The sequence below is a fragment of the Calonectris borealis genome, chromosome 8 (assembly GCF_964195595.1).
Source record: "Calonectris borealis chromosome 8, bCalBor7.hap1.2, whole genome shotgun sequence".
Lineage (NCBI taxonomy): Eukaryota > Metazoa > Chordata > Aves > Procellariiformes > Procellariidae > Calonectris > Calonectris borealis.
Genome location: NC_134319.1, coordinates 19615840 through 19629226, shown reverse-complemented (window position 1 = coordinate 19629226; position 13387 = coordinate 19615840). Strand labels below are relative to the sequence as shown.

At 34.2% G+C, this 13387-nt stretch overlaps 2 protein-coding genes across 2 annotated transcripts in view; both read right to left on the bottom strand.

Annotated features, from left to right (window-relative positions):
• Nucleotides 1–217: 217 nt before the first annotated feature.
• Nucleotides 218–6686, bottom strand: LOC142084963 (retinol dehydrogenase 8-like). Its single transcript, XM_075156308.1, has 5 exons — nucleotides 6532–6686; nucleotides 5095–5270; nucleotides 3888–3981; nucleotides 1986–2169; nucleotides 218–1067 (listed from the first exon to the last, which is right to left on the bottom strand). The coding sequence occupies exons 1-5, from the start codon at nucleotides 6684–6686 to the stop codon at nucleotides 834–836; spliced, it is 843 nt and encodes a 280-aa protein (XP_075012409.1). The 3' UTR covers nucleotides 218–833.
• Nucleotides 6567–13387, bottom strand: part of CCDC18 (coiled-coil domain containing 18) — a 30326-nt gene continuing 23505 nt past the window's right edge. Inside the window, 3 exon segments of the mRNA XM_075156307.1 lie at nucleotides 6567–6697; nucleotides 7785–7853; nucleotides 13367–13387. Of these exon segments, the coding sequence (XP_075012408.1) occupies nucleotides 7824–7853; nucleotides 13367–13387 (51 nt within the window). The 3' untranslated portion in view covers nucleotides 6567–6697; nucleotides 7785–7823.

The following is a 13387-nucleotide window of genomic DNA, read 5'->3' as shown; positions in this document are numbered from 1 at the left end:
GAGAAAGAGAGGAAAAAGACCTTCTCCTCATGCTAGAATTTTGGTTTAGTAAGTACATATTAGGATGCCTTGGAAAAGGAGAGCCTGTGGCTCAGCTTCAGCCACTCAAGGCACGGAAGGCATTTAATGGATTTAAATTACTTCTTACTGATAATATTTTGTTATTTTTGCAAAAAATAGTACCCAGACAGAAGATATTTTATTTTGAGATGCTTTTAAAAAACATTTTATTGTGTACTACGTGTAATATGCCAGTAACCATTGCATATAAAGGAAGCATTCAGAATATTATATATATATATGAATAATAAATATTCTAGTTGTGACATTTGGAGATTGATGAGACTTTCTCTTATATTACTGGTAAATAGAGCTGATTTCTGAAAACGAGAATGCTCTTGTGAATGAGGGATTACTATACTAATTCTGTTATATTCTAATCAGTAAAAAGAAAGTATTTTTATGATACTAAGAATCTAAATAACTTAACATACAGTACACATCTCAGTATGTATTACATTCTAATAAGTGAAGGGAATCGGGTTAATACTGAATATGCAAGTATCAGTCTAAATTTATGTTCCCATGAAAACAGATACCTGTAAAAAGCAAACACTAAACAAAATAAACCTATAGTTAGAGGATTTTAATTTCAAGGTTCTGCAAACAGTAAAGTTCAAGATAAACACATTGAGCTGAGTATCTTAGGTAAGCTTAAATAAACATCTTGAATGCCTTCTCACAATTACAGAGCAAAGGCAGTTGAATAACAACATACTGCATTATCAGTAGCTCCAACAAGTAATTCCAATTTGCACTATATAATCTCATACTTATTGTGAGGGTTTTCCCAGGTCAAAGCTCTTTCTACTTCTCCACCTTAGCAATTTGATAAAGTTAAGACTTGCACTGAAGATTTTGTCATGATGAAAAACCATTTTGTAGAATATATCAATGGGTAGATCCCCATTTGGATCTGCGTATTTCAGGGTTGTCATCGGAGTATACAAGGTGTTGGTCTGATGGCGAAAAGGTGGATTTTCTGCAAGAATTATCTTTACTGTATGCTGTCAAGAATGAGAAACGGAATTGTTACAGAACCTTTACCAAAACAATAAAGTAAAAGCCTAGTTTTCAGTTAAGCAGAGAAGTAGAAGAATAAAATGCTAGAATTATGTAAAACCTTTATGTAGTTATATTAGAATTTCATTAGAATTTTTTCTTAAAATATTTTTAAGGCCTTAAGAAGTACTTATTTATTCTTAGTCTTATTTCTGTTTATCTATACCATGTTGATAGTACCTTACAGCTAAGTATCCTGAATAGTCCTTCAAAATTAGGCCTATATGCCCACAATAGGTAGATCCTTTCTTTTACAGTTTACTGGGAAAGGATTAGAACAGTGCACTTTGCAGCAAGATCTAGGAATATTCAGCTGACACTGAAGCTATTCCTTAGCAGTAAGCACCTGAAATCATTGTCCCCTTCCACAGCTTGCCTAAACTTGTCTTCCTACGGGATGCCCCAAGCACCAGAAACTACATCCAAGTATCTTCTATTGTGCCTTCGTGTCTGGGGTAGCTGAGTAATGTTAACATTAGCGGAGGGATTACTAGTGAGATGGAGAGGAGAGCGGCTTTAAACTATGGTGGGAAGCCTGTGTGGATGTATGATAACACTGCAGAATGTTCAGACTTCACCAGATGATGTATAAGTGCATCTAATACCTCAGTGGTATTTAAATTCAATTCATAGTTGTCTTCAATACTTCAAAATGAACATTCTTTTAATATTCTAAAGGGTTTTGTTTAAAACTCTGAAGATTCTCTTGACTTTTTAAAAATAATTTTAAATTGTGTAAATTACATTTAATTAAAGCTAATGCTTCTACCAAAAAAAACCACCAACCAACCAGTGCATTCGTAAATTACAAATAAAAAAAAAAATTCAAGAAAAAAGAAGATGGAGAATTGTTGATGAGTTACCTCTGCAACATCTTCAGCACTTTGTCCCAGGCTCTGGAAAATTTGTTTGTAATTTTTAAGGTAAATATTAGTAAACATCTCAGCTGTTTCCTCATCTGCAGCTGAAAGATCCATTTTCATTCCATCTTCAAATACTTTTCTTTCAAACTCTGTAACCACTGGGCCTGGTTCAATCAAACTTAACCTGTTCAAAAAGCAAAGATATACTGGTTATTGACTATCCTCCGTGGGAAATACACCTCTCTATCCTTTTCAAAAAAGAATATTGAAGAGTTGCACTGTTAGCAAGCAGTATTAAACAGTACATTCTGTAAAGACAATCCATACCACATTATTGCTCTTATGCTCCTACCCATCCACATGTAGTAGTAGAAATCTGCGTAGCTTAAATTTCAGGGAAGTGCTGTAACTTAATTCATGGCAGAAGTGAGTGCAATTGTTACCTGCTGTCTCGCAGCTGTGGAATCGAAGGATGACTTACCCACAAGAACTTATAAAATATTAAGAAAAACAATTAAAGGATCAAAATTCATTACTTTCTGGACAAAATCCTACATAGATTTCTTTGTTATAGCTTTCCCATGATAATGCTAGAAGTAGCTGTAAGAGAGGGGTGAATTGCCCAAACAATTTTCTTTGTCAGGCTGTCAGTATTAGATAATTCAAGATCCCTTCACAATATTATAATAAAATACAATATAGAGAATTTTGCTGAGGGTGGCCAGATTTTGGCTGCTGCCAAATCTGGAAAATTTTATTTTGCTCAGTAGTATATTATAGCAAATCACTGAAATACAGTTACTGGTCAGTTCTTTCCCGGTTCTTTTCTCAGGCAGTAGTTACTCCCAGCCACAATATTTATCAAAACACTCTTTGGGATAGGATCTCTTCCTAGACCTGAGTTCTGGCCAAGCTCTTCTTTAGAACTAAATCAAGCTATTGACCTTGATAGCAGAATTCCAGCTGCTGCTGGAATTAAAGCCTTTTCTCTTGCGTCACACTTCACACTGGACCTTGGACTTTTCCCATTCTACTTTCTTTTTTTAACCTTCTTTTTGCTGTATCTTATACTCTTGAAATCTTACTATGAGTTCTGGTATATCCTGTGTGTCATTTACAATATATTTATTTTAAATCCCTCCAAACTTTTTAGAGCGGTATGCAAAATCACAGTTTGGGTGCCGCCTTGTCTCTGAAATCCCATGACAGCACCTGTCTCTTCTCCCACAGCACAAGGGCTAAATGCTTAGGCACGCAGAGATGCAATGCATATTTAACAATTGTTGGACTTCACACAAAGAATAGTAGCAGAATTACACGAATGTGAGTATACATGTGACAAAACAAACCCCAAAGTCCCACAGATGAACAGGACCATTCTCTTAAATACTATCTTAAACATTAAGAAATAGTACACCACATTCTTCTCACTTTCCTCCCACCTCCTGTCATTATAGGTATCTCACCCTGTGTTCCATTCTGATGGATTTCCACTTCCTCTCTCTATGATGAGCCAATTCAACTTTTTTATCTGTTAATTGCCTAAGCAGTCTGTTATTCTTTCTAAAGGAAAAATATTACAGGTTGATACTATAATTTTATTCCTATGATATTGTATGCAAGAATCTGTTTTCAAAAGTGTTACATAAACTGTATTTTATCGAAAGCTAAACAGCCTTTAACTGATCAAGAGAACATGTTGATTTTAGCATCTAGACCTTTTTATTTGCTTACGTAGTGTGAAGAATGTGGACATTTCTATGCCTTTTGTGATGTACAATTTCCATGGGTTCCTCAATCTGTTTCTCCTAGATAGCAGCAAGCTTTAAAAATTTGTTTGCTAGCTCTGAATATATTTAAAATTATCTAAAATACAGTTTACACCAGTGGATCAATACTTACTGTAGTTTGAATTTGAGTGCTTGTATAGCTAAACTTTCACAGAATCCTTCCACAGCAAACTTAGATGCAGCATAAACATCATTAAATAAGATACCTGATGGTATAAACAAAACATCCTGAGAATGTGATTGTATTCAACATACTAATAGTTTAGTTTTAAAAAACTAGTTTTGTATTTTCCCCAAAATTTCTACAGTCTTGTTAGGAAAACATTAGAAAAATCCTTGTGTATGCTGAATCCAAATACTGATTTTTTGCGTATGTTCTCAAAATTGTTTATTCTAGGAAAGGATGCTTGACTAATGCTTTTCCTCCTCCTAGCTGATGCTGTGATCTCTTTGGATGATATTAAATATTCTGTAGTCTACAGCAAGAAAGTGTCCGTACATATAATACCATCTGCGTTATTTATCAGCAGGACTTTAATAGGCTATAGATGAACACAGAAGCTGAGTGCAATGCAGGAGATACGATTATGCACGAGATCCAGCTTGCATCTAAGTGATTTAGAAAAAGCACTACATCAGTCCATTTAGGTGGATGGTAAGTATTGTATTAAACAGTAACAAGTCTTGCAGTTTGACTTAGCACCCTCACTCACCAGAATAATCCAGGTAAGATCAATGCCACTGTTGTAATAATTGAAACAAATACATCTAGACTGGATGGAACACAAGTGTAGGAGAATCATTATCTGTGGCTAAAACTAGACTCTGTGGAGTTTTATAAAAGGAGAAACTTTACAAAAAGGTGGTACAGTTGTCCAGGACATGCCTGGATTTTATTCCATTATTATTGTGCAGAGTGTAGTAAGCATGTTTGCCTGTCCCCATAGTCTTTTGCAATAGGAAAGAGAAAAGTAATGCTACTAAGCCCTGTTTTCCAGATAACAAAAATAAAATAATAAAATTTTTAAAAATAAACAAAAATAATTAGTTTGAGTTTAAACTCAAAAAAAAATTCACTCTGCAGGTTTTGCTGTTAAAATGTCTCAAGAGTAGTTGTGTAGTAACATACTACCTAGATGCATAAAAAACATCAGGTCTAAGTGCTATGCTTTTTATAATTGGAACTTCAGCATTAGAAGGCACATAGATATGCTAGTTCCTACTTTTTTTTTTTTTCAGATAAAAAGAGGTAAGCTTTAGATTTTGAATAGTGAACTCTTAGTTCAAACAAATAAAAAACCAGAAAAAAACAACTTTGCCTTGTATTCCCATAACACTGCTTATTATAACTATGTGCCCGCTCTTTCTCCTCTTCATGTCAGGCAAAATCTCCTTCAGAAGTCGAACCAATCCAAAGAAGTTGGTATCCATCACGGTTTTCATTTCATCTATGGTCTGACATTCAATAGGTCCAATGAGCCCCATTCCAGCATTGCTAACTGCACAAAATGGAAGACAACAGTGAGCAATAACCTCCATAAATATTAACTTGTAACCTTTACTGGAAAGCATTTGAAAGTAAAATGAGGATTAAGGATTAAATGATCCTTAAATAATCCTTAAAGAAAAGATTAAAAGATGTTATTCTGTCACTAAAGCTGTGCAAATACACTTGACATTTCCATATTTTTTATTTTTAGTTATGCTTTTAATCCAATTTAAATTATCTGATATTTTGCATTTTCACTAATTCATTTCTGATTAGTCCTTTTTCTTTAAATTATAAAAGCATTACAGGAAAATGATCTATATTTGTTTATAATTCAATATTAAGAATTAGTCAATACCCATAGGAATGAACAGAGGGTCTTCAATTTATTCCAAAAGGTGATAGACCAGACCATATTTTGGTCTGCTTTTTGTTTTGTTTTTTAACATTAACATCTTAAAAAAACAAAACAAAACAAAAACCAAACCCAAAAACCAACACGCACACTTCCATTGATTTTTATTTGCCTCCTGGATATTTATATGTGGGGAATGATTGATAGAACTGGCATTCTGCACTACAACTAGTGTGTCAAATTAGAGTATAATCAGTTCACAGAAGAAACTTGTTAAGCAGTCTTCAATAATTAATCAAAATAAAGGCAGATCCATAATTTTCTATTAGAGAAGATTTAATAGTTGATGGTGTAAGCAATTTCCATCTTACTCAGATATTAATATTTATTTTTAGCAAAACAGTATGAAAACACTTCTTGTTGAATGATTTGTAAAGTACAATTACAATTCTCAATACAAAATGAAAGTACCCTTACTTTCTTTGCATTTGTTCTTTTACTTGCTAATTCCCAAATGCTGTTGCTTTTTTACTGCAGAGAGCTGTTGCCTTCATTGTAAATAGGGCTATACTTCATCAACAGGGCAGAAAGTCTTGTACAAGAAGATGCCAATTTAGGCAAAAGTTCGTTTCTCACATTTACTAAAAACTGTATCATCTTATCCAAGACACTTCTCTGTGATCAAGTTTCTCCTTTGTAAACAGGGAAAACAAGTTTTCCTACTTCATATAAGCATGGTGAGTTTTAATCCATTTATATCTGCATGAAGCCTTAAGAATCTTGAACAGAATACACTATGTAATTATTATTACTTTGATCATTTAAAAAATACACTAATGAAACTTCTCCAGGATATTTGAAAAGGTGTTAAATAGAAAACTGCTATCTGTTCATAGCATACACATCCTGTACTTGCCTAGGACATCAATCCTTCTGTCAGGGATACTGTTCACACAACTTTTAATAGATTCTTCATCACAGACATCCAGTTGTTTAATTTCAAGGGTTTTGCCCAGCCTGCGACCTGCAGCTTCCTCAAGTGGCTCTTTCTTGGCCAGATTCCGCATTGTGGCATACACTGCAATACACCAGAAGCAACAGTTACCAGAAATAAAACCTTTCTGTGGCAGTCTTACTGAGAAGTATTAAAGAATATTGCTTTTACATCCATATCTTAAATATCAGTGATAGAACCCAGATAAAAACTTAAAGTAGAAAGAATCTATTTTCAACATATGTCACTGATTTCCCAGAGTCTGGTTCTGAAATCTTCAAGAAATTCAAAAGGAGAATTAAACCCCTATGCACAATGAAAAACATGCAGCGTATGAAGATAATATCATCACCAAAACTTTAAATAATGGGTATCAAGTTATGCCGCTGAATCATTTTTAGGTACCTAAAACCTAATTTTGGATTCCAGATTTTTTTTTTTTTTTTTAATCACCATCAACATGTTTAGCAGAACCACCATAATTTTATTAAAAAGTGGAAGACACATGCTTCCTTAGGTTGCAAAAATGTCTATTTTTGCAAGCTACTTCTCAAAATAGAAATTAGTTTTATCATTATTGTGGCCTAATTACCCAGAAAACTATGAGTCTGCATCCAGCAGTAAAATACTGTAAGTATGAGAAACTGAATTAACAGAGATTGCTGTATTTGCATTGCCATCCATTTTCAGTGATAGCAAATATCCCATTTTGCAGCAGAAAGACAAATCCCAGCCCCTTTGTTCACCCTCTTATGCCTACACAGGGTTGGAATAATGAAACATGCTTTAAGGAAAAAATTGCAAATTTAAGAACTGTTTTCCTAAATTGATTTCTTTGGTCTTCAAATGGGCATGTACATTTCATTCAACAAAGATTTTAGTAGCTAGAAGCAAAGCTAACTACAACTGTGAATGTATATCCAAGGTAGCACACTGCAGACATTTTCAGCTATTTGTTTTTATACTATTACTTTTTTGTAAACTATTCAGTTCAAGTAGCTGTTCAGCTTCAATACAGGTACAGAAATGTCATCTGCTTACAGAAAGCAGTGTATTTTCACTGTATTGTATTTTCATGACAGTAAGAGGGTGGAAACTAACAAGAAACAAGTCACCAAATTGAATACACCACCTGTTGTATTACAAAGATAAATAACAGATACATTGTTACCTTTAAATCTTTTCTGTTCATCTTTTGCCATTTTTACAGCTAAGGCCAGTCCAATTCCTGAGGAGCAACCTGTAATGAGGACATTTCTTCTTGCCATTCTTTTCACTGGGTAGTTCAAGCAAGAGTTCTTGTTCAGAGGAGCAACAACCTAAATGTAGCTACAATATAATGTCATCGGCCTTTAATGCTATCTCCAGCTTTCCTGAGTCAACAAATCTGAAAATACACACCTGGACCCTGCCTGATTAAGGGATAATCTCCAACTAGACAAAACCAGAAGCAGATGCTCCTGCATGAGCTTATAATCTGCATTATCAACATGGATATATTTAATACAAAATTTGATTAATCTTTAAAATTAGACATTTGTAAGCTACATGGATTTTTTTTAATAGTGGAATAACCAGCATATTACTGGCAGGAAAAGCCTCGCCACAATTAAAATCAGTCTGTAGTGTTAAGTCCTCTACTCACATCTATGGAAAGTAAACTGCACCCAAAATGGAATCCCTCTGCTAAAGGTGTTCAGGCTTCCTACACTTACAGCACCCTCCTCATTCTTTTCCAACAGAATGACAAATGGATTTCTTCCCTGATGCCTCACTATTATAAGAGTCCTAACAGGCTTCACAGAAAAAGTAAATTGAAAAAATGGAATGTGTATTTGGAAAGAGACAAGTTGTTTAGACAGATTCCTCACATTTCTTTGTGGCACTGTTCCCAACCAAGAATAGAGAAAATAAGCAAGTGTGCTGGCAATGGAGAACAGCCAGGAAGATGTTGAACAGACCAGCTTCACTACATCCTTGCCAACACTGAAATCTCTTTGAACACTTTCTATTTTCCAATTGACAAGTTGGGAAAAAAAAATATCAGAACTAGCATGATGTCTGACTCTGTTTTAGTTTTGAAGAAAATATTCCACCAACTTTGCATACAAACTCTGAATTAAACAAAGGGACATTTGGACTGGCAATTTGGTGCAGTTCACGTTTAACATACAGTAACTGCAGGCATACTACATTCAGAAAGAAAATCGGTCTCTTGTGAAATTTATAACCCAACCGGAGAGACAGAAAAAGCATCACCTTAAGAAGTAATTAGCCTTCTGAACAGCATTCAGCTAATTGCAATGCCATTATACACAGAAAAATGTTTTCCAAGATTCGATAACCCCATGTTAATGCAATGCAGTTCAGAAGAATGAACTTTGTGTTCCAGGATTTGCATAGATGTAAATTGGTTTGTAACTCAAGAAAAGTAGGACTCTACAGAAACATTTAACTGAAATTATGATATTAGGAAAAAAAAAAAGTCCCTCCTTTCCAAAACAAATAAATTCACTTTAACAGTATTACAAGTGGAATCATTAACTTCCCAGGCAAGCAACAACATAGCAAGACAGTACCTAAAGTTAAGGAGAAAAGGTAATTATGATTCTATTTATTTATCAGGTTTGACCCCCAGAGAAGTTAGTATCCAGATACACAATTTTAGTGCAAATGCTATTTAGCTGATTCAGATATTAGGCAAATTGCTTTTGCTGCTCATGCACATTTATATTTAGTGCATGTAGGAGGAGCAAGCAAGGCTTTATGCAACACTACGTTAGTAGAATTCCACTAGTAGTGTGATGCAACGGTAATTATAGAATGGTTATATTTTCCACTTGAAATCCTGGTTTGAAGGGCTTACACGTTCCTTTGCTTTAAAAAAATCTGTCTGAAATTTGATGCATAGCTTTCTAGCCTGAAGGAAAACTGATCTGCCTAAAGAGAGGAAAGAAATTAAAGTAGTTTAATATTTTTCAATTATTACACTGGTCTACCTAATTCTAATGTTTTTCATTTACTATTATGTAGAGAAACAAATAAAAGTGCTAGAAACTGGGGCCACTAGCCATTTGTACTAGCTAAATTGTGTATTACTTTTGGAAAACTGGAAATAAATATGTTTTAGAATGCATAGTTATGATGCCATTTTAATCAATGGTAATTTTTGTATGGATTGTGGTTTGGGGAGAAAAAAAAGTTCAAGCTTTATGGCCCTGTCCCACACTCCTTTGCAGCTGAAAGATACTGCTTGGAGTAAAGCAAGCAGGTTTTGCCAGTGTCTATGATCAAATCAGTGTCCTAAAACATCTTACAAGCAGGTCTATTTTAATAAGATATTGTGTCTGCAACATTGTATGTGTACAAAAAAAAAAAAAGGAGAAAATATTCCCAAACAAAAATTGTTAATAAGTTAATACCATTGTGCTCTTAATTAGATGTGAAACATAAGTACACAGTTTAAAATCCTTGGAAAAAAATGACAGCTGAGATTAATTCCTGCAACTCAAGATACTAAAAAATAAAATTTATTTCTCAAAAATAAATTAAGATGTTGTTATAGCAAGGCAATAATCTCAAAAACAGTTGGAAAAATAAAAAAGTTGTCATTTGCGTCAGTACAAATAACCACATTCATTATTTACAAATACAATGTTAAAATTTCCTCTTTGAATGCACGATTATATTGCCAGCAACAGCATTCCTTGGTTGCTGCTTGTCCAATGGGCAACACTCCTTCCTTCACAATTCTTGCCCCTGAAACAAAGTATCTGTGATCAGAACATTCCTTTAAACTTCTGCACTCAATTTACCATATCTAAATCCATTTGTACCAAGATGTTACTTTTCATTATTAAGATTTATGTTACAAATTCAAGAAAACTAGCTGCAGGTCTGAAATCCATGGCTTCTTTCTCAAATTCTGCCCCCTAGACTGAAGTTATTGATGCATTTTTGTTCACTGTTCTTGTAACTGAAGTGTAACGAGTATAATTTACAATTTTTTCAGCATATATTAAGTTCTAGCAGATAAGTAGGAAAGTATTATGCAGAATATTTTGAAATCTTCATCTACAAATCCCTGTAAAAATTTTGTACAGTTTAAAGGAGCACTGTCTTTTGAAATAACGCCTCTGTGTAAGGCTTAAGGTTTCACATTGAACTGTATTATTGTGTTTAAGTTCCTAACAACTTAAGTTTCTAACGATTCAGGAAGTGTTTGTAAAAACCCTATCAACAGTATCAAGGTATCAAATACCAAGAGGAAAAAAGCCTATGATTTCTACCAATACAAAGTGAGGAAAATCTTACCAACATTAAAGTATTCTGAATTTTCTACAGTATACAGAAATAAATGCAGCCAAACACAGTATGCTTGGCGTTGTTGTTTAGGGTTTTTTTTGTTAATTTCTAGAGGTTTAGCTTTGCCCCCCCTTAAAAAACAGGCTTACATGCTGGACCTAATTATTTGACAATTCATTTATAGAAAAAACCAAACAGGAGTATTAGGCGATCAACAAAATAGTCTCTCTAGTACGTGATCCACAGCAGCTCTGTTTACGTTAGCCAGTACTGTGGCACAACAGAGGCCATATCAGCCACTAATATTTCATAACATCACATAATACTATGGCTCCTCTTAATTATAAATATAAAAGTGATTATGTTGTATCTATTCATGTTTAGCTAGATGCTTATTCTTTATGAGGAATGCTATAAATAGAGTACATAGACATCTGTAAGTAGCACATAATAAGCTTACAGCTAATGAATGAAAGATTATTACAATAACTTCTAATTTTTATTTTACTATGTATACTTTTACAAAAAATAAAAATTACTTTTTTTTTTTTTTAAATCAATCTTTGTAAGCACTGATTTTTTCTTACTTCACTTACCATTTTTAACACAATTTTATTTCTCATTTCAGTACGGAACTGTTGCCACAAAAGATTAATTTGCTATAAGTCAAATCTGGGTTTTGTTTTGTTTTTTTTTTTTTTAAATAAAGAAGATTACTTCAATTTCCCAGAAAAGTGAAAAAGACATTCTGAATGTTCAGTTACATGTTTCCAGTTCCTTTATTTGGAATACTTACAACTTCTAAGGGTAGCAGAGTGCTGTATTGTTAGATCATCTTCACTGCAGATTAAAGCAGAGTAAGAACAAAGAACGACTCAACTGAAAAATCTGTGACCTGGTTATTTCATGAGTCCCAAAAGGGCAGAGTGGACCAGGACAGAAATCAACCCTAGCTAACAACTCTTCCCCTGAACGAATATATTTCCTGTAATAAGCAAGGAAGGTAGTGTATTAAGGGGAAAAAGAATGAGACACACTATACCCACAGTCAAAACACATACACACACAAACACACTACCCCTTTTCCCCAGATAGATTAGGTAACTGAGTTTTTAGAACTAGGACAGAAAGTTCCTGTGGAAGATTGGTCAGTCAGTCTGCAATGTGTTACTAATGGAGAAAGTCTTTTTTTGTATCATGTTAATATACACAGTTTTTAAACAAAGAAGCAACCATATCATATTCTAAGTGGAGCCAGAACCCCTCTGCAATATATTTCATATTTTATGCAGAATGCTTCTGAAATCCAGTGTTTTATCTACTTAACTAAGATGAAAATAAACTTGCAATTTCATTTCCTTCATCCCAAGTCTCTAAAGGAACATGACTGGAGTAGGTCTATTTTCAAAGCCTTTCTTATATCATTCCTGGGCCTCCCCCTATATGGTATTCCTTAGCAAAAATAATAACAAGGCAATTTGTCTGGAAAGGAAGGGTCTAGTCAGCAGTTGTACAGGGGATAGCTAGGAAATCCTTTCCTTCAGAATCACCCCCTAAAGTCTTAGGAAAAGTTGGAAATATGTAATGATATGTGTGAAGGGAGCAGCAGGCATCGTCCTGTTCTCGACTGTCATAAATAACCTTTAACAGAAGGTGGAAGAGCTGACAGTGCTTTAAATTTGCAATGAAAGAAACTTCACATTCAGCTGAGACACAGCCAAGTCCCCATGATCTAGAATACTACATCTTGGTGACTACACAGAAAGACGACTTCCCCGATATCTTATCCTAGGGAAAGAAATAACACACAAATGCAGCATAATCAAAATGGCAGGAACCATTTCAGTTTTGGTGTTTACCTCTAGCTGGCAAGCATCTTTTAATGAACTTATTTCTCCAGAAAGCTTGTTGATCTCAGATTGCATTTGTACTTGTAGTGGCTGATTCATGCCCCAAACCAAAGATTTGTATCATTCATAAAGTAAAATTAGCTATCTTCTCTATTCTATCTATATGCCTCCCATTCACTATACCAAAAATTTCTCTTTTCGCGTTCCTATAAACATGCTAGATCTCAGTGCTCTTTTGATGCAATTATTTTCACAAGATAGATACTTAAGTCATAAGAAGCTCTCATCATAGAGTATATTGTTTCATTTCATTTCAAGACCATGTCCTTAGCCAGAACACCAGGTCAAAGACAATCAATATCCAAATTTCTCCACAAAGCAGACAACTAAGAGTGTGCCATTAAATTTGTAATTTTTAAATCATTAAACTGGTTTAACTTTAGGGGATTAAGATTCAGCAAACACCAGGATACACAATATAATTACTCAGGGAGAAGTAATGACTCTTACTCTAAAGAGACACCATATCGTTCCTTCTAGGCAGTTACAGTAATGGCATTAAAAATTGTTAATTTGTTGTATCCAAGGAACATTTTACCTTTTCAAGAGCTTCTAGGCT